We start from the raw sequence: 17,744 nt of genomic DNA on the forward strand, positions 1-17,744 counted from the left end.
GATGTGTACTTAGTTAGGTAGACCAGATAACTTGCGGCGACTGGTCTCTTTCATGAACGTAATGTTTCGGAGTTTGAAGTGGCTCGATTGTTCGATGCATCAGCCTCCACACAGAAGTCCTTGGAAGTGTCTCCGATCGGTAATCACGACCACCTGCAGCTTAATGGCGGTTTTGCAGCGGCTACCAGCCGTTTTTACGCATTGCAGAGTTCGTCACGCTAGGTTCGTCCGATCAAAGAGGACGCTTGTGATGAGTGCGATAACCACGCGCGCTCCCGGACTGTGTCATCCATCTCGCTTCTGGGGGTGTTGCAATGTCGGAATAGTGCCGATCCTCCATACAGCGAACCACATGCGCATTCCGCGAGATCATTGCGTGTGCGCTCGGCAGCCTCGGACGCAACACCCGTGCTCCAACGCTGGGAACGGACTCAGTGGGGCATGAGAATGGTGACATGCAAAAAACAGCCTGGAAGCAGAATCTGTTCAGGAGCGCTCAAAGCTGAGCTTGCTCTCATCGGCACGGATAATCGATGACAGTTGTCCCAACTGGTATATATAGCCCGGGGCCCGAAGAGAGACTGTCAGCAATTCGTCTGCATACCCACAGCTCTGTCTGAAACATCCGCCACCATGTCTATGTGCAAGGACTGTTTCTCTGGTGAGTTTTCCAGCGAATTTCTGACTGGTGGGGACCTGAAGTGATTTCTGTAGGTGTGCGCCACGAGGGCACCCCCGAGGGTACGTTTCGGGAAAACGATAACTCGAGAACCTTCAAAGAGTAATCTGCGCTCTTTCCTACAGGCAAGAAGGACAAGATTGGCGGGATCGACGTCTACATCGCCACCCCCACCGTCGAATATCCCAAGGACAAGGTCGTCCTCTTCCTCACCGATGCCTTCGGTCTCGGTCTCGATAACAACTTTGTGAGCTGCGATCTATCGACCAGCCACACGACGTAAACGTTGTTACTAACGTCGACTGCACGTGCGCTTCAGCTCCTAGCTGACGACTTTGCCCGGAACGGCTTCAAGATTGTCATGCCCGACCTGTTTGATGGCGAGCCCGCACCAACGAACGCCTTTGACCCCGGCGTCAACTTCGATATCATGACGTGGATAGGCCGGCATCCCGCTGACCGGGCGGACACCATCGTCCGTACTGTTATTGAGAGCCTCAAGTCGGAGGGCGTGACCAAGTTCGCGTCTCTCGGGTACTGCTATGGCGCGCGCGTCTGCTTCGATCTCGCGTTCACCAACGAGGTCCAAGTCGTTGCAGTCGCGCACCCGTCCCTGCTCAAGACCCCCGATGACCTCGAGGTTTGCGTTTCCCTGCTTGAGTGGTTGTGCAGTGGTTGACAGGTGGTCGCTGCCAGAAATATGCTGAGGTGTCGAAGGCGCCGCTCCTGATCAACTCCTGCACGGTCGACCAGATGTTCCCGATCGAGGCGCAGGGCAAAGCTGATGAGATCCTCGGCGGAGGCAAATTTGCTCCTGGGTATGAGCGCACCTACTGGGAGGGCTGCGCCCACGGTTTCGCTGTTCGTGGTGACCTTGTAAGTGAAGTCTTGTCCTCTGTTCGTTGGTGTGTATGTACTGACTCTCTCTGGCAGAGCGACCCGAAGGTCAAGGCGGGCAAGGAGGGCGCCTTCAAGGCGACCGTCGAGTGGCTCCACAAGTACCTGTGAGCTTGATGTATACATGCTGTTGTACATAAGATAGGCGAAGAAAGAAAGATTGTACTCATAGTAATACTGTCACCGGCATGGGCTGATATAGCAAAGCATCTGTGGAAGGAACCGGTTGCAAGAGCCTCTCGATGTCGAGAAAGGAGTTGAAGGATGAGATGGAAACAAGCTTAGCGAGATAGACGATGATCGACCAGAAGGAACCGGATATCTGCGGTGACGTCGGGCGTCTGTATACAAGACTTTGGCGCAGGTCGGACATCAGCGCTTCAGCATCTCGTTCCCGCCATGGACACATCTGCAGCTCATACAAATACTTCTATCTTTGTTTGACACACCGACTGTTGTTGTACTCGTATCATCTCTTTCTTGCACGCCTTGCAGCTCATGGTTCTGACCCGACATGTCTGAAGAAATGGCACCCTCCTGGCGTTCCTTAGCCTCCGCCGCCTCGCGCTCAATCAAGGGATACATTGCCCAGCAACGAGAACTCAAGCAGGGCTACCCGGCGGCTCGCGGACAGCCTCAGTCTGGCGCCGAACAGAATTACAAGAAACAATCTTGGAGTCAGTGGGCTGGGCAGAAGCTTCGTCGCGGAAGTCAGAACGAGTACGACACGAGCGGGGACCGACTATCCCTGTTTCCTGGATGGGCGACGAGAAGGTATCGCGAGCCTCCAAAAGGACTAGAAGACGGTGCGTTATAAGCAGTATGCCTTCCTTGTTCTCCCAAAGTGACGCGTTCTCTGGCGTAGGTGCGCCCTTCGATATCGACGTCTTCGTATCCGGATACGCATGCAAGCTCACGGGCTTCGATACGCGTGCTGGGAAGGCGTTCCTGCGGCTAGCAAAAGGTAGGTCTGCATTTCGGTTATCGTGAATTGTGGCATGCCGCGCTTCAGCGCTTTCAATTAGCCCATCGTTCTCTCAAGACTGTCTGGCTCCTATACGCCCTAGCGTAGCCGTATGGGCGGAGGCCCGTCTGTGCGCCTCCCAGCAGTCAGACGCGTTGCTCACCGCAATGGTGGTCGCGCTTCTAGACTAGCTGACATGGCTTAGAGGTCCCAACAGCTGGGGTCGCGAGCCGTATTGATCCTGTCGAGACTCATCAAGTTCGCGTTCGACTTTCAGTTCTAGGTCTAACTATGAATCCCTAGGTTTCGCAGCTCTGCCCAAGCTACCTGTAGGGCCGGCTCCTCTGAGCAGATCCACGGAAGACCTCCTAACAGGGACGCATCTCCCACCCCTGCCCGACGAAATCACCGACGAAACCGAGATGGAGGCGCTGGATGACAGGTTGCGCCGCCTGGAATTCGACGCACGCAGCGTGGACAGCGGACGCGCTTCCGGTTCAATGCCAACATCCGCATCTTACAGCAGTCGTATTCCCTCTTCCACGTCGTACAGCGCGAATGGGAATGGCTCGTTCCCAATTCCGTCCCAGGCACCACTACCTATCCTCCCTGGATCTTCGACCGACTTGCAACGATGGCACGCTAACCTGGAGGCTCGTCTACACCCATTCTGGTCGTCTGTGCTGTCTAACAGGACGGTGCGCGTGTCGCTTTACGCGTCGGATCCTTCGCTGTACGAGCAGTACGAGGACTCGGCTTCCTCGGACAGCTCGGCCACCCCGGACAGGCAACCTATTGCAACCCGGCAAATACCTACTGCCGTCGACGGCTCGTTTCAAGTGAAGTTCTCAGTCCCGTGGGAGCATATGTGCATGCACCCCGGTGCACTGCATATCGCGTTTGGTGGGCCGGAGCTCGAGCAAGATCTGTTCGTCGTCGCAGAACTACTCACACCTCCTTCCCCAACCCCGACACCTCCCCCCGGCCAGTATCAAGTTCGACCACCTGCGCCATTTTTTGCGCCAGTGGCAGTTTCGTCTTCCATCCCTGTCCCCTTGACACATTCGTCAATACGGGTCATTTCGGATATAGACGACACTGTCAAGCTATCCGGGATCTTGGGCGGGGCACGCGCAGTCTTCCGCAACGTGTTCGTGAAGGATCTTCGGGACAGCGTCATTCGGGGCATGGGAGATTGGTACATGAGCATGTGGAAACGCGGGGTTCAGTTCCATTATGTCGTGAGTCCTTGGCATGAGATTGTAGTCTTATCACTGACACAGAAGCATCCATTATCAGTCCAACGGGCCTTTCGAGCTCCTTCCGGTGGTGAACGAGTTCTTCCAGATCTCCCAGCTCCCACCCGGTTCCATACGTCTCCGGTCATACGGCGGGCGATCCCTATTCAACGGCCTGCTCTCAGCACCAGCGATGCGAAAACGCACAGCAGTGCTCGACGTGCTCAACCACTTCCCAGAGGCGAAGTTTTTCCTCGTTGGCGACTCGGGCGAGCAGGACCTCGAGCTATACGCGGAGACCGCGCGCGAGCGACCCGACCAGATCCTCGCGATATACATCCGCGACGCGAGTGCCCGGGGCGACAGCTCGGTGCGTCCGTTAGACGACCCCACTGGGGCTGAGGCGTATCGATTCGCTCTCGACCCTGGGCAGGGGACGCCCAGTTCGTTTGGGAGCAGACGGTCCTTTGGCACGTATGGGCGTCGCTCCGGGAGAAGCAGCCCGTCGCGCTCGATGTCGGACGCTCAGGCTATGTCGAGCACGTCTCCCGTTGTGCCGAAGAAACCGACGCGGTCATACTCTGGCACGGAGATGATGGGCCTGTCGTCCAGCGCGAGCGGGGACTCGACTTCGTCTTTCAGCGACTACTTCACGTCGAGCTCGGTGCCGCCCGTGCATTCGCCAATTGTTGAAGAGCCGCATGGGAGTCCGGAGATGATGATCGCGTCGGAAGGCAAGCCGTGGCCTCCACCAGGGTTCAGCAAGCCCCCGCCCGGTTCGCAGACGGAGCTGCGGGAGAGCGGCAGGTGGCAGCCTCAGTCCCAAGCTCAGATTCCGCAAGTTCCTCAGTCGGACGGGGAGAGGAAGCGTGCAGATTTGCAAAGTCGGTTATGGAAGGCGAGGTTGGATGTTTCACCGCATATTCCTATACGCATATTCCGGGAACCAGAGGAGTGTGTGGAGGCGCAGCAGATACTGGACAAGCTGCAGGCACACAATATTGAGCGCTGACCGGCGCGGTACGTCTTGCACATGCAGAGTCCGTCCTACCTTTGGTCTTCATGCGAGATGTGGCCGCTATTCCCCCATATTTATACTTTCAGTCCAGGATCCAAGGAACCATGCACATGTACCACGCAGCCAGATACACACACTGTACACATACTGTACCATACCATGGGAGTAGAATAATACATTAAGATACGGGTATAGGGGAAAGGGACTTTTCGAGACTCGTCGTCGACGCATTCAAATGTGAGTCAATGTCCGCGAGCATCTGGTTCATTTCCTACACACACCATTATGAGCATCGCGAGTACCGTAGAGAGTGGGGACATACCTGGTTATTAGGCTCATACGACAGACCCAGCTGAATCGCCTCCTTCGCCTCCGTGAATTTCTCTAGCTTCATGAGGGCGCGTGCCTTCCGGAAGTGCCCCTTGCTCCATGGTCGCTTGAGCTGGATGACGGTCTCGGCGTCGACCAGCGCGCTGAGGTAGTCACCGGCCTCGAAGAACGCGGCGGAGCGGTTGGAGAGAATCATGGAGACTTCTTCTCGCATAAGCTGCTGCGCCTCCCATGGTGGACGCTGCACGGCGATGCCGACGGCCATGTTGTATTGCTGGATCGCTTGCGCATGCATGCCACCCTTGAACAGAGTCTGCAGGAACGCCGCGGTCTCAGCATATACCCACAGCTACGGACACGGCAAATCAAGACTTACGTTGCCCTGCTCTTTGGTGTTGTTAATAGCGGCGGAGAGATTCTGGGAGACGACTTGTGGGGGCGGGGGACAGCGGAGGTTGGGGTTTGCGACGAGTATGCGGGAGAGACGGTTGAGGTTGCGGTAGTCGATGCCGCAGTCGTCGCACTTCTCGAGCTTGTGCTTGCCGCAGAGCGCGATCGCGTTCTCCGGGGGTCCGAGGGCGAGGTCGACGGGGCGGAAGCTCGCTTCAATCACAGCTTGCATGAGCGGGTCTGGCGGGCGCATGACCATGGTCTGCTGCTGCTGCTGCTGGGGCTGCATCTGTGGGGCGGGGCCGTGTGTGTGCGTGGGCTGTCCGGGTCCGTGCGAGTGTCCGTGCGACATGGCTAGAGAGCGGCGAGGAGGAGGAGGAGGGACAGAGAGTGGACGAGTCGAGAGAGCGAGTGAGTGTTAGCTGTGAGCGCCTGTGAATGTCCGGTAAGGTGACGCGCTTGCCACGTCGCGCGCGATCTTGAGCGCCGCCCCGGATGCGGCAGGGGCCGTGCTGCTTACCTCAGCAAGGGCCGCGCGCTGTTTGTAAGCGGCCGCGGGGGAGGGGCAATTTTCTCACTCGCCTTTGTGGTGCACCATCACTGTCTCGACTGTTTCCTACTCTCACCAACACTCATAGACGAAAATCCCGACAACTTTTCATCCCGACTCTTCGTCTTTCGCTTCACCTGCAACACTTAATATGTCCAATGGAATTGTAAACGGTACCGGATTGGAAAACCAGCTTGGTGAGTCTTCCCGCATCACCTCGCGCGCACCAACACCCAGTCTGACATGCGAATCCCTCCCCCTTCCCCCCTTCTCCTCAGCCTCTCTCGGTATCAACGGAACAAAATCTGCTTATGTGCCCCCTCACATGAGGAGCTCGCAGCGGGCTGCCTCCAATCCCCCGGTCGTTACCAACGGGTGCGTCTTTGTCGCTTTCTGCTACGTGTCGCCCATCGTGCTCACAAATTCTCACAGGAACGGCTGGAACGACTCCCGCTCTTCCACTCCTTCGTCGCGCGGCGGTTATGGTGGTGGATTTAGAGGAGGAGATGGCGGCTACGCCGGTGGAGGTCGTAGCTTCAGCGGCTATGGTGGCCGCGGCGGCGGTGCTGCAGGGGGATGGGGTGACCGCCCGCAGTCCAATGGCTGGACTGGCGGTGGAGCCCCTCGCGGTGGCGACAGCGGCCCCCGTGAGTCCTTCGGCTACGGCGTTTGGAAGGACGGCAAGCACGTTCCCGGCGGCCGTAACATGCGCATGGAGAAGGAGCTCTACGGCGACGAGAACGACCCTTCCAAGCAGCACACCGGTATCAACTTTGAGAAGTACGACGACATCCCCGTTGAGGCTACTGGTGCTGGCGTGCCAGATCCTGTTACTCAGTTCACGAACCCTCCCATGGATCCGGTGCTCCTCGAGAACATCGGCTACGCTCGTTACACTACACCCACTCCCGTACAAAAGTATTCGATCCCTATCGTTGCCGCAGGCAGAGACCTGATGGCTTGTGCTCAGGTGAGTTATGCCCTACATACTCTGTGTATCGCTTGTATGCTGACTGGTCTCCACAGACGGGTTCTGGGAAAACAGGCGGTTTCTTGTTCCCCATCCTCTCCGCTTCCTTCGCCAACGGTCCTCGCGCTCCCCCCGTCGATCCTCAGGCCGGCGCGGGTTATGGTCGCTCTCGTAAGGCTTACCCCACGGCTCTCGTTCTCGCACCCACCCGCGAGCTCGTTAGTCAGATCCACGAAGAGGCCCGCAAGTTCTGCTACCGTTCCTGGGTCCGACCTGCGGTAGTCTATGGCGGTGCTGACATCAACCAGCAGCTGCGGCAGATCGAGCGCGGCTGCGACCTTCTCAGCGCTACCCCCGGCCGTCTCGTGGATCTTATCGAGCGTGGTCGTATCAGCCTTGCCAACATTCGGTACCTTGTACTCGACGAAGCCGACCGCATGCTCGACATGGGTTTTGAGCCCCAGATCCGCAGAATTGTCCAGGGCGAGGACATGCCCGGTGTACAAGATCGTCAGACGCTCATGTTCTCCGCGACCTTCCCCCGTGACATTCAGATGCTCGCAAGGGACTTCATGAAGGATTACGTGTTCTTGTCGGTTGGTCGCGTCGGCTCGACCTCTGAGAATATCACGCAGAGGATCGAGTACGTTGAGGACAGCGACAAGCGCTCTGTCCTCCTCGATGTCCTCCAGGCCCACGGCACCGGTCTGACCCTCGTCTTCGTCGAGACCAAGCGCATGGCCGATATGCTTTCCGACTTCCTCTTGGGCAACAATCTTCCCGCCACCTCTATTCATGGTGACCGCACTCAGCGCGAGCGCGAGACGGCCCTCCAAACCTTCCGGACTGGCCGCACTCCCATCCTCGTCGCGACTGCTGTCGCCGCTCGTGGTCTTGATATCCCCAACGTCACGCACGTCGTCAACTACGATCTCCCGTCGGACATCGACGACTACGTCCACCGTATTGGTCGTACAGGACGTGCTGGTAACGTCGGTGTCGCGACTGCGTTCTTCAACCGCGGCAACCGCAACATTGTCCGTGATCTCATTGAGCTCCTTCGTGAGGCCAACCAGGACATTCCTGGCTGGCTCGAGACTGTAGCCACTGAGAACAGCTTTGGCGGAGGCGGCGGATACCGTGGCCGTGGCGGACGAGGCGGAGGTCGTGGTCGTGGTGGAGCCAACCGTGACTTGCGCCAGGGTGGCGGCGGTGGTTACGGTGGTCACCGCGGCGGCGGTGGCGGTGGCTTCGGCGGTCCCCAGTACGGTGGCGGAGGAGGATACGGCGGCGGTGGCTACGGCGGAGGTGGAGGCGGAGGCAGCTGGTGGTAAATATCACCGCAGCCCTTCGACTCCAAGTCTTCGAACGTTCCAACAACTTCCTTCCATCCCGTCCCCTTTTCCTAACGACTCTCATCTTATCCCTTCTCTCTCGACTTCCGAAATATGCCCCCTCTCTTGTGTCCGACCATGCATCGACTTTGCCTCACGCCCTGATTCGTCGACTCGCTCACACTATCCATGACTCCGGTCCGGTCCGTATTACAACATGCGCTGCTCTCACAAACATTCACGCTCTCGGTCTCGTTGCAATCATCTGCTCATCGACTATTGTACGGCCCTACTAATACCGTCTGTTTCAATACTCTGCAGGCCCCGACGCGGCCGCACGCCATATCCTTATTGCAGCATCCGCATCACCCCGTCCCATAGAAGTTTTGGGGCCTGTCTTACCCGCATGAGCAGAGCTAATGTCTACCTTCGTTTCGCGATACCCTGACTTATTGCGACGCGCAGTCGGACATTTACTATATCCTAGCATCACGAGACAATCTGTTAGAGCATCGCACATCTTGTACCGTAGTCTACGCATCTTCTATATCGAGGCAATAGTGGTCGTTGTATTATCGAGTTTTTGGGTGTCTTCCTGAGTGACGAAACTGGTTTCTGAAGGCTTTGAGGGGTCAGAGTTCTCGGAGACTACGCCGTAATCAGCCACACGTACGAAGACTCACGAAAGTGGCTCTCATGGGAAGTGGATGGACGAATATCACCTACGGTGGTACCCATTTACACGGAAAGCCTTCGGGCCTGTGCGAGCCAGAATGGGAAAATTCCGTAGGAGGATGGGATATAATGGTGGAATTCGCTTGTAGGAAGCGATATGTTTTGGACTCACACGCGGCACGTAGCAGATGGTATACTACTGTTACCTGTATAACCTATTGGACTTTATGACATATTCTTGTACTGTGATTGTATGGTGCCCTTCGTTGTAGCGGAGCGACAAAGAGTAGAAAGGAAGAGCCGGGTGTTGTGGATTTTCCGGTGGCTGAGCCTGGGGGCCCCGGGACAAATCAGGTCGGCCGGCTGCAGCGAGTGCGCCTCTTGCTTTCATCCCATCGGTCTGCGTGGCACACATCCACGCACGTCTGAGCTTGGTTACTTCTGCAAGACATTCGCTTGACCAGATACCACCTGAGGACACTCAACGCTAACCACCACGTAAGCTGCCGCAGCTGCGAAATCCATCGCATGCGCATCTGTCGTGCGGAACCACCTCACTGACTCTCCCGACGGTCTGTGCCCCTGTGTAGTGTCACAAGATTTCCATTATTGCTACGAAGACAGATCTACGCCCGAATACCGAAAGACCACTACACATCCGACCACGGACCGCCTACCGCAGAGCATGTACCGACCGCCGTCACCACTTTTTGACGTCCCCGAGCTCCCGTCGCTCCGCCGCGTGAAGCCACTCCCGAAGCGCAGGCGCACCTCGGACCCCAGGCCGGACGACGACCAGCTCTCCAACGCTACGCATGCTGGGGCCGGCGACCAGGACACCTCCCCCAACCACACCGATGCGGACGAGCCGCCCACCCAAGACCCGACGCTCACCGCGCAAATGGCCCTACAGGCGTACTACCACCCCGTGCTCGGGGGCGTCCGCGACCTCTTCAAGAACACCGCCGCGAGCGGGAACGGGCATGCGAACGGGAACGGCGCGGCCATCGATATCGATCTGAGCAGTGCGCTTTCCGGGGTGCTGGGGTACTCGGGCGTGGGCGGGGCGGGGAGTGTGGACGGGCAGGACGACGAAGACGGGGAGGGCGACTATGTGGACCATCTCCAGCAGCCGGGCAACACGAAGAAGCGGAAGGTGCCCGCGAACATGTCGGGGTCGGCGCATGGGCATGATGCGGGCTCGACAGGGTCAGGGGCGGAGGACGAGCCACTGGACCGGGGCCACCCGTCCAACAGGGAGGGTGATGCAGACTCTGTGAGTGTCGCTGGTGCTGCGGCGGGTGCTGGAGGCGGTGGGGGAGGGACTCAATTCTCAGTGGGGAGGAACGGGAGCCTGCTGGGGAAGAAGGGGAGGCTGTCGCGGGCGACGCTTGCGGGACTACAGCACAAGGAGATACTCAAGAGTCGGAAGCGGCAGCTGTCGGCGGTGATTGGGGCCCTCCCGCACGGGGACACGCTCGCGGTCGATCAGGCGTTGTCCGCGAACGCGTTGTTCCTCAAGGCACAGGCTGGCGGCGACCCGCGCAATGCTCCACCACCGCGGGTGCGTCTGTCACGCAGGCGGGCAGCGCGCATTGCGCGTGCGCTCAGGGCCTGGCGGGAGTCTCGTCCTCAGCCCGACAAGGGCGACGAGGAGGAGGCACCTGTCTCCGCGCCGTCTTCCGACTTCACTTTCGAGTGTCACACCGCCAGTGAGTGGACGTTCCGTTTGGGTACTAACATTCTGACCGAATTGTCCTCACGCATTTCCCGAAGCCTCGGATCGTCTGGTTGCGACGAGCGAGGAGGTCGCGCTGCTGCATAGCCAGTTTGAAGTCGAGTTTGCGCGCCAGGCGGCGAAGGCGGCGGAGGCAGCGAAGCAAGCGCAGGCCGCTCTCAACGGACCTCTTGCGAAGCGGTCGACGGCCAAGCAGGCTGCGCGCACGACGGGCACGAACACTGCTGACCAGAAGGGGGCGCTCGAACAGACTCTGCTGGGGAGTAAGGGCAAGGGCGGGAAGAAGAAGAAGCGATCTGCTCTGGCTAACGCTTCTAACCCCCATCACCTCCGCAACTACGTGCCATCTAGGCTCCCGCACACGGGGCCCCCGAGTGCACAGCAGGCGGTACAGAATGCACAGAATCTGCTGACGCCGCTGCCTCTGCGGTTCCTGTCCGCGGAGATCCCGCCGCGACGGCGCAAGAAGTCGGAGGCGAATGTGACCCCGGTCGCGACGCTGACGAACCCGGCGGACGAGTGGATCTGCCCGTTCTGCGAGTACGAGCTGCTGTACGGAGACGAGCAGAGCTACCATCGCGCCGTGCGGAACCGGAAGAAGATCCTGCGCCGGCGCCGTCGGGCCCGCGAGCGTGCAGCGGCGGCGGCCAGCGGAGTCGCCCCCACTGGCACGGCGTCCGGCGGGGCGGAGAACGAGGACGTGCATCCTGGCTTCGACGCCCCCGCGGCCCCCGCGCACGCATCCGCGAAGGAGAACACACCTGCTTCTGGTGGCAAGCAGGCGAAGTCGAAGGAAGGGGACCGAGGCGGGCATAGCACTGCTCTGACGGCCCATGTCTGAGGCGAGTGAGGAGGTGCACATCGTGGACGCTTTGCCTCCGTAGAGTACCGGCCATCATGCGACTAGCTCGAACACGCTCGTTTGTTTCTCTTACAAGACGTACAAGACGTCGTTGGTGATCTGTGGTGGATCCGTGTTATCCGGCAGTTGGCTGTTGCATCCGTGCCTCTGTTGCGTTGGTGCCAGACTCAGCAAACGCCGCTGTGAGCAAGGAGTTGGTATCTACAATCTGATAAGTGTGCTGCGTTCGCGAAGGAGACAAGGGAGAGGGATCTGTGGCCAGAATCTGCGCCAGATGGAATCTCCAGGCACCCTGCCGAGCGCGGTACAAGCTTCAATGAAGGCGCATCACGTGGATTTGCCGCGCGCCAGAGTGAGAATCGGAGAACGTCGAACCTGTCAAGTTTGTTATGCCCGACTCCAGCGTCCGTTCGTCTCCGTGTAAACCGACGACGACGCTGTGAGTTGCGACGACGAGAACATGCGCCCGCCACTGACCGGCCCTCACAGAGCCAGCCCGCGAGACATCGGACGCAACGAGCCCGCGTCCAGCCGTGTCGGACTCGCAACTCAGCCACATTGATAGCTTTGTCAACGGAAACCCCGCGGACGCCTGCTCTCTGCACACAGCACTGCTCGAACTCAGCTGCCAACCCCGCGGTCGGACGTGTTCTGCGAAAACGTAGGTCGCACTCGCTGTATGTATTGCGTATGTCGGGGCAGGGACGGCGGGAGGATGATACCCGTGGCGGAGTGGGAGATCTCTCGATCGCGTTGTCGTAGCATCATGGACGGGGCGAACCGTTCTCCATATACCCCGCATGCAGGCGGGCGGTGATTCCGCCGCTTGTCCAACCAGGCCCGTGTCCCACCTGCCAGGCCGCTTGTCTTCCTTTCTCTTCGTCTATGTAGACCGCCTCGTTCTGACCGCTCTCGACGTTTTTATGTCCCGCCGACGACCCTAGACTGATCCCTGCATGCCTCCCTACCAAAACGCCTCTCATGACCATGCCCACCCCGCTTCCTCGTCTCAAAACCCTGTCGCTAACTCTCAGCGTTCCAGCGTAGCCTCCACAACGTCTTACACATCCCTCGGTCACGCTCTCGCCCCTGCAGCCTCCCGGGCTCCTGATTCGCACCATCACAGACAACCCACGCCCAAGAACTCGCGTCCACCTCCGCAGATGGCGTCCGAAGGCCGTTATATGTATCCCCCACAAGAAGTACCTCCTGCGCCCTCTTATCCATACGCATACCCAACCGCGCCCCCATACGAGAACGGGCAGTACACCCAGAGCTCCTCACGCGCTCCTGTACGCTCTCCTCCTCCTCCGCAGCCTGTCTCCCACCCCCCGCCCCAGCAGCCCGTTTCTCATCCACCTCCCCCGGCGCCATACAATGGGGCTCATCCACCATACCCCCCGCAACCTGGATATCCCCAACCCGCATACGGCGTCCCTCCGCAGCAATGGTCAGGCGAGTGGTCCCATTACAACCCTCCCTACCCTCCGACGGCTCCCCCCGGGCAGTCGCCGTATCCTCCACCTGGTGCACCAGGCGCGAGACCGGATCTTTCACCAAACACTCCCCACGATGATCGACGATACGCCCAACCACCCTCGAGACAGGAGCCTCAATCTCGCAGGACTGAAGAGCGCCCTCCCCAGCGACCGGAGGCAGCTCCTCCTCCTCCCGCACCAGTACGTAAAACTCGCGAAAACGAACCCCCTGCACCGGCGCATGCACCTCCACCACCTGCCCCAGTAGCGGCGCAAGCTCCCGCGCCTCCGCCGCCCCCGCACTCTACGCAGTCTGGACCCCCTGCGATCACGACTTCAGCCGTTGGAATCGATTTTGTGAAGGTATGCCCATTGCGTATTTCGCATCTTGCGCTAGTCTTTGACCTGCATATATGCGCAGTTATTGGAGTCCTATCGCTTAATCATCGACTCGACGAACGCAATAGCGTACGAGGCGACGCCTGCGCGCCCGCCGCCTCCGGCCGACACGCTAGAACGCATGCTACAGGCGGCGGCTTACGGCGCACAGGTGCTCGATGCTGCGGCTAAGCGGATTATACCGGAACCACCGCGCCCTCCACCTGATCGGTCCCCAGACGAAGGAGACGAAGATGCAAACCGAGCAAGACAGGTGAGTGACGTCTCCGCGTGCGTGATACATGCCCCACGCGACTGATTGTATGCGCCCCTTTGCGCCTGGCTCCCTATTCCGGATCCGACTGTCACGGTATGCTTGCCTCATCCTCACGGCAGGGCGAGAATCAGCCTCCGACCGAAGGGCAGACGTGTCTGGGATGCGCCGCAACGTCCACGCCAGAATGGCGGCGTGGCCCAATGGGTACGTCTATCGTCGCTTCCGCTGCTGTCGTCATGCTGTCCACGGTAGCGAGCAACACACGACGTCGGATGTGCCACTGACACCTACGTTGCTCGCTTCATAGGTCCAAGAACCCTCTGCAATGCCTGCGGCCTCGTGTACGCGAAGCTGGTACGTAAACCACACATCGTTGGCGGGTGGGGGCATCGCTGACTGCACCCTGGCGATGCGCTGCATCCGCGGTCACCGCAGATAAAGAAGCGCAACCGGAACGAGCCTGGACGCGGGCGCGGAGGCGGACAGCCCGCCAGGTCGACGGGGCAGATCGTGAGCGGACCTGTCGACGAACCCGGCATGCCCGGCCAGGACGAGCCCAGCGACAGCGACTCCGACGATGACGGCTCGTACGGGTCGCAGCAGGATGGGAGATACCGGAGGGATTGACCCGGGCACGGGCATAGACTCGCCTGCTTCGTGGTCGACCTGTTGGTCTTTGGCTTTGTGTGTTTGCTGTGTTCGCTGTTCATATGTTTTATTAATTGGTCATATTGGTGAGCCCCCGCCTCTCTCTGTCTCTTGATCTGTCAGTTGTTCCATCCATCCCATCATCCCGATCCTCCTTGCTCCTCTCCTCTTGTCTCCGACACTTCTACCCGCCTGTTGCCCGTGTACCGCTCTTTCCCTTCGTCCCGTACTTGCTCTATCATGACCCACGCCAAACCCCGACCACGGCTGTGATATATGCTACTCTCTCCGCGCGTCTTCGTTCGTTTGTAATATCTTGCTCACTGCACTGATACGTATACCTTCGGTCCATTAGCCCGATCATATCGTGCGGTTACTGGTCAGCCGTAACCCGTAATACGGCCGGTTCTTCGTGCCACGCACAATCCCCGACCCTCAAAGGCTTAGGCTCGAGAATCAGATGTATTCTACGCACACGGGACCCCGCAACCGCATGTTCATATCGGTCCAGCACGTTGTGCTGGCGAAATTGCGACGGCGCGGGCTTTTCTCCATTTCAGTGAATCGCTCAAGGGCCATGTTGCGTCGCCGCCCACCATTCGATCTTCGGGCATCCTCAAGTGATGCGCTAGGTTTAGCTTGTCCACCACTTCCCGAGATCGCGGGTGAGTGGTATGTTCTCGTGCGTGAATCGTCGCCATTCTCGCCCATACCTTCTATTCTCTGTCGCAACCGGAAGTAGACGTGGATAGTCTGGATCGGGGCTTGGCTTTTCGTCATATTATGCTACCTCCGATGAAGGCGGTGTGCGGGTATTGGCGGAAGCCGGTATGCTCTCCCAGTGAGGACCCTTGCCATCACCGACATGGATAACCTTGTTCAGCAGCCGCCCGCCCGCCGTGTACGTGACCCTTTCTCTATTCGCCGTTCGCACATCGCCCAATAGCGGTCCCTAGGGCCGGACTGATGCGACCCTGATGCACCCAGGCATCGTCCCCACGGGTATCGAGGCACACTGGGCCGCTCGAAGTCACTGGCTGGCCAGGGAGGGTGCGGGGACGAACCGAGGAGCTATCTTCGCCGCTATTTCTTGATGCATGAATCACTCGAAGTCGCTGCGTCGGGCCTTCCACGTAGGTGACTCGCGTTCCTCCCTGGCACCGGGGGGCTCGTGCGACTCAGTGTCCCTCGCGGGCGGACGTGACAGACCGCCTTGCCCAGCACGCCCCAGGTTCCCTCTGATAATTTCAATAACATCCCCGGGAGCGGTTAACATGCGACTAGCCCAATATTGCCGTGGATCTTTACTTGGAGACTTGGAGTCAATCACGCCTTGATGGCTTCTCAGCCGCTATATTCCCTTGACCTTGCCGCGGGGGAATACGCCGCGGCCGCTTACCTGACAGCTCTTCACACATATGCCAGTGTAGCTATGAGATAGAGCTTGCTACAACCGCTACTTGGCCTTAGAGCCCTGGATGCTGGATGAATGCAAGGGAAGACACGACCGCAGATTGGTGCCGCACTGGGCAAGCTGGTCAGGTTTCGCATGCACAGCCAAGAGGAGCGTGGAGTATTCTATTGAGCCCACACGGCAGTCCTTTGGCTGTCTAGGAGACGGCCTGGGACAATCTGTCACCCCGCGGCTCACGCGGCATGCCGGAGGGTGGATTTACGTGAACACATGGGCTTCGCAGGAACGCAGCGGTCTTCTCGAGATAGATATTGGAACGTCCGCCAGGCTGTTGGTATTTTCATGTGCGACAACTTCTTCGCTGCACAGGAGGACCCTGACAGGACCGGCACTTCCCTCGTACTTGTTCTTGGGCCCGGATCGAAGTAATCGTGAAACGCCACTGAACACCAACACATTTGGTATGTGGTGGCTGGTAGCTAAGTGGACTACCGATCTCCCAGAGACAAGAGAACATGAAGCTACGATAGGATACACACATATGTACTGTTCCATAATAACACACGACGTGAGACTGCCCACAGCCCCTCACGATCCCTGCTGACCCTGCGGCGGCTTCGCAGCCCCAGGCTGCATCTGCTGCGGGTGTCCCTGCATGCCAGCCATATTCTGCGGCATGCCCCGACCCGCACCCATCCAGTAGCCCTGCGGCATCTGGCCCGACATCATGCCCATCCGCTGGAAGTTGAACAGCTGCTGCTGGTACTGAGCCAGCATCTGAGGGTTCGTCATCGCCGCCTGAGCTGCTGCCGCCGCCGCTGCCGCCTGTTGCTGGCCAGCCTGCTGCTGAGGCTGACCCGCCGCGGCGAGGTGCTGCTGCATCTGGGGGTGCTGCTGGGCAGCTGCGAGCTGGCGCATGTAGTTCGCGTAGGCCAGGTTCGCGTTCTGTGGATGGTGCTGGGTAGCGTGCTGAGCCTGCATCTGCCCCTGAGCCTGCATCTGCCCCTGAGCCGCATGCTGCTGAGCGTGCTGTTGCTGGACCTGCGGCTGCTGGGCAGCTTGCTGGGGTGTGTTCGCGTTTGGCATGGGTGACCGCGGCTGGATCTGCTGGTTTTGGACCATGGGGCTGTTGCGTTGTCCCGGCTGGCCTTGCGCCGGGGGCATAGGACTGCGTGGATGCTGAGCAGGAGAAGGCGCGGCTTGCTGCTGCTGCTGGCCCGGCTGGAGTCGCTGCTGGCTCGCCGCCGCTTGTGCTTGAGCGTGAGCGCGCGCCTGCGCTTGCTGGTACGCGAGGTACTGTTGGAAGTACAACTGTTGCTGCGTCGGCTGTTGTGTCGTTGCACCTTGAGGAGGTACCGCCTGCCCGTTGGGCTGGGCTCTGGCGGCAGCGGCAGCGGCCGCCGCCCTGTCCCGCTGAGCAATGACAGCGTTGGCGATCTGTGCTGCAGTATAAGCCCCGGGAACGACCTGAGGCTGCTGGGGTTGAGCCTGCATTTGCGGCGCGGGAGACGGTTGCATAGGGCGCTGTTGTGCCGCTTGCATTTGCTGCACGGCCTGTGCCTGGGTAGGAGGCACTACAGACGGTGGCCTCTGCTCTGGCGCCGTAGGCGGACTGCTCGCATGTGCGACAGAAGCCGGGCGAGGAGTAGGAACAGACTGGATAGGCGGGGTTCCAGTCCGCGCCGCGAGTTGCGCCTGGTAATGCTGCTGTAAGTGCGGGGGTATCGCTAGCGGCGCGCCGGATGGCGCGGTAGGCGCTGTCGGTGCCGGTGTGACCGACGCTCTCGGCATCAGTGGCGACTGGACCCCGTCTGCTTTCTTCTTTGGTGGCTGCTTCTTGATGTTTGGTACTGGTATCTGGGGAGATGCAGCACTGACAGGGGCCGGAGAGGAGGCATTTGGAG

General features: G+C 59.4%; 5 protein-coding genes across 5 annotated transcripts; all 5 read left to right on the forward strand.

Annotated features, from left to right (window-relative positions):
• Window positions 1–609: 609 nt before the first annotated feature.
• On the forward strand, window positions 610–1,813 carry L226DRAFT_484016 (alpha/beta-hydrolase). Its single transcript, XM_067677038.1, has 6 exons — window positions 610–661; window positions 715–741; window positions 805–926; window positions 999–1,319; window positions 1,376–1,555; window positions 1,613–1,813. The coding sequence occupies exons 1-6, from the start codon at window positions 634–636 to the stop codon at window positions 1,685–1,687; spliced, it is 753 nt and encodes a 250-aa protein (XP_067536932.1). The 5' UTR covers window positions 610–633; the 3' UTR covers window positions 1,688–1,813.
• A 289-nt stretch (window positions 1,814–2,102) lies between these two features.
• L226DRAFT_460863 (uncharacterized protein) lies at window positions 2,103–4,790 on the forward strand (the record flags this gene model as incomplete). The annotated part of the gene is made up of 4 exons (XM_067675617.1): window positions 2,103–2,386; window positions 2,422–2,540; window positions 2,844–3,781; window positions 3,840–4,790. The coding sequence occupies 4 exons, from the start codon at window positions 2,103–2,105 to the stop codon at window positions 4,788–4,790; spliced, it is 2,292 nt and encodes a 763-aa protein (XP_067536933.1).
• A 1,427-nt stretch (window positions 4,791–6,217) lies between these two features.
• Window positions 6,218–8,370, forward strand: L226DRAFT_460579 (ATP-dependent RNA helicase ded-1; the record flags this gene model as incomplete). Its single annotated transcript, XM_067675599.1, has 4 exons — window positions 6,218–6,263; window positions 6,345–6,441; window positions 6,499–7,036; window positions 7,093–8,370. 4 exons carry the CDS (start codon window positions 6,218–6,220, stop codon window positions 8,368–8,370), a joined length of 1,959 nt encoding a protein of 652 aa, XP_067536934.1.
• Window positions 8,371–9,421: 1,051 nt separating this feature from the next.
• On the forward strand, window positions 9,422–11,839 carry L226DRAFT_484026 (uncharacterized protein). Its single transcript, XM_067677039.1, has 3 exons — window positions 9,422–9,543; window positions 9,636–10,757; window positions 10,822–11,839. The coding sequence occupies exons 2-3, from the start codon at window positions 9,731–9,733 to the stop codon at window positions 11,622–11,624; spliced, it is 1,830 nt and encodes a 609-aa protein (XP_067536935.1). The 5' UTR covers window positions 9,422–9,543; window positions 9,636–9,730; the 3' UTR covers window positions 11,625–11,839.
• Window positions 11,840–12,244: 405 nt separating this feature from the next.
• On the forward strand, window positions 12,245–14,405 carry L226DRAFT_611760 (uncharacterized protein; the record flags this gene model as incomplete). Its single annotated transcript, XM_067686309.1, has 5 exons — window positions 12,245–13,486; window positions 13,545–13,775; window positions 13,898–13,982; window positions 14,086–14,132; window positions 14,214–14,405. The coding sequence occupies exons 1-5, from the start codon at window positions 12,602–12,604 to the stop codon at window positions 14,403–14,405; spliced, it is 1,440 nt and encodes a 479-aa protein (XP_067536936.1). The 5' UTR covers window positions 12,245–12,601.
• Window positions 14,406–17,744: the final 3,339 nt, after the last annotated feature.

This window comes from Lentinus tigrinus (assembly GCF_003813185.1).
Source record: "Lentinus tigrinus ALCF2SS1-7 unplaced genomic scaffold L226scaffold_8, whole genome shotgun sequence".
Lineage (NCBI taxonomy): Eukaryota > Fungi > Basidiomycota > Agaricomycetes > Polyporales > Polyporaceae > Lentinus > Lentinus tigrinus.

Coding starts and splice junctions, on each gene's coding strand:
- L226DRAFT_484016 (XM_067677038.1), top strand. CDS start 634: ATGTCTATGTGCAAGGACTGTTTCTCTG. Junction 662..714: donor GTGCAAGGACTGTTTCTCTG/GTGAGTTTTCCA, acceptor TGATTTCTGTAG/GTGTGCGCCACGAGGGCACC. Junction 927..998: donor TCGGTCTCGATAACAACTTT/GTGAGCTGCGAT, acceptor CGTGCGCTTCAG/CTCCTAGCTGACGACTTTGC.
- L226DRAFT_484026 (XM_067677039.1), top strand. CDS start 9,731: ATGTACCGACCGCCGTCACCACTTTTTGACGTCCCCGAGCTCCCGTCG. Junction 10,758..10,821: donor TTTCGAGTGTCACACCGCCA/GTGAGTGGACGT, acceptor CATTTCCCGAAG/CCTCGGATCGTCTGGTTGCG.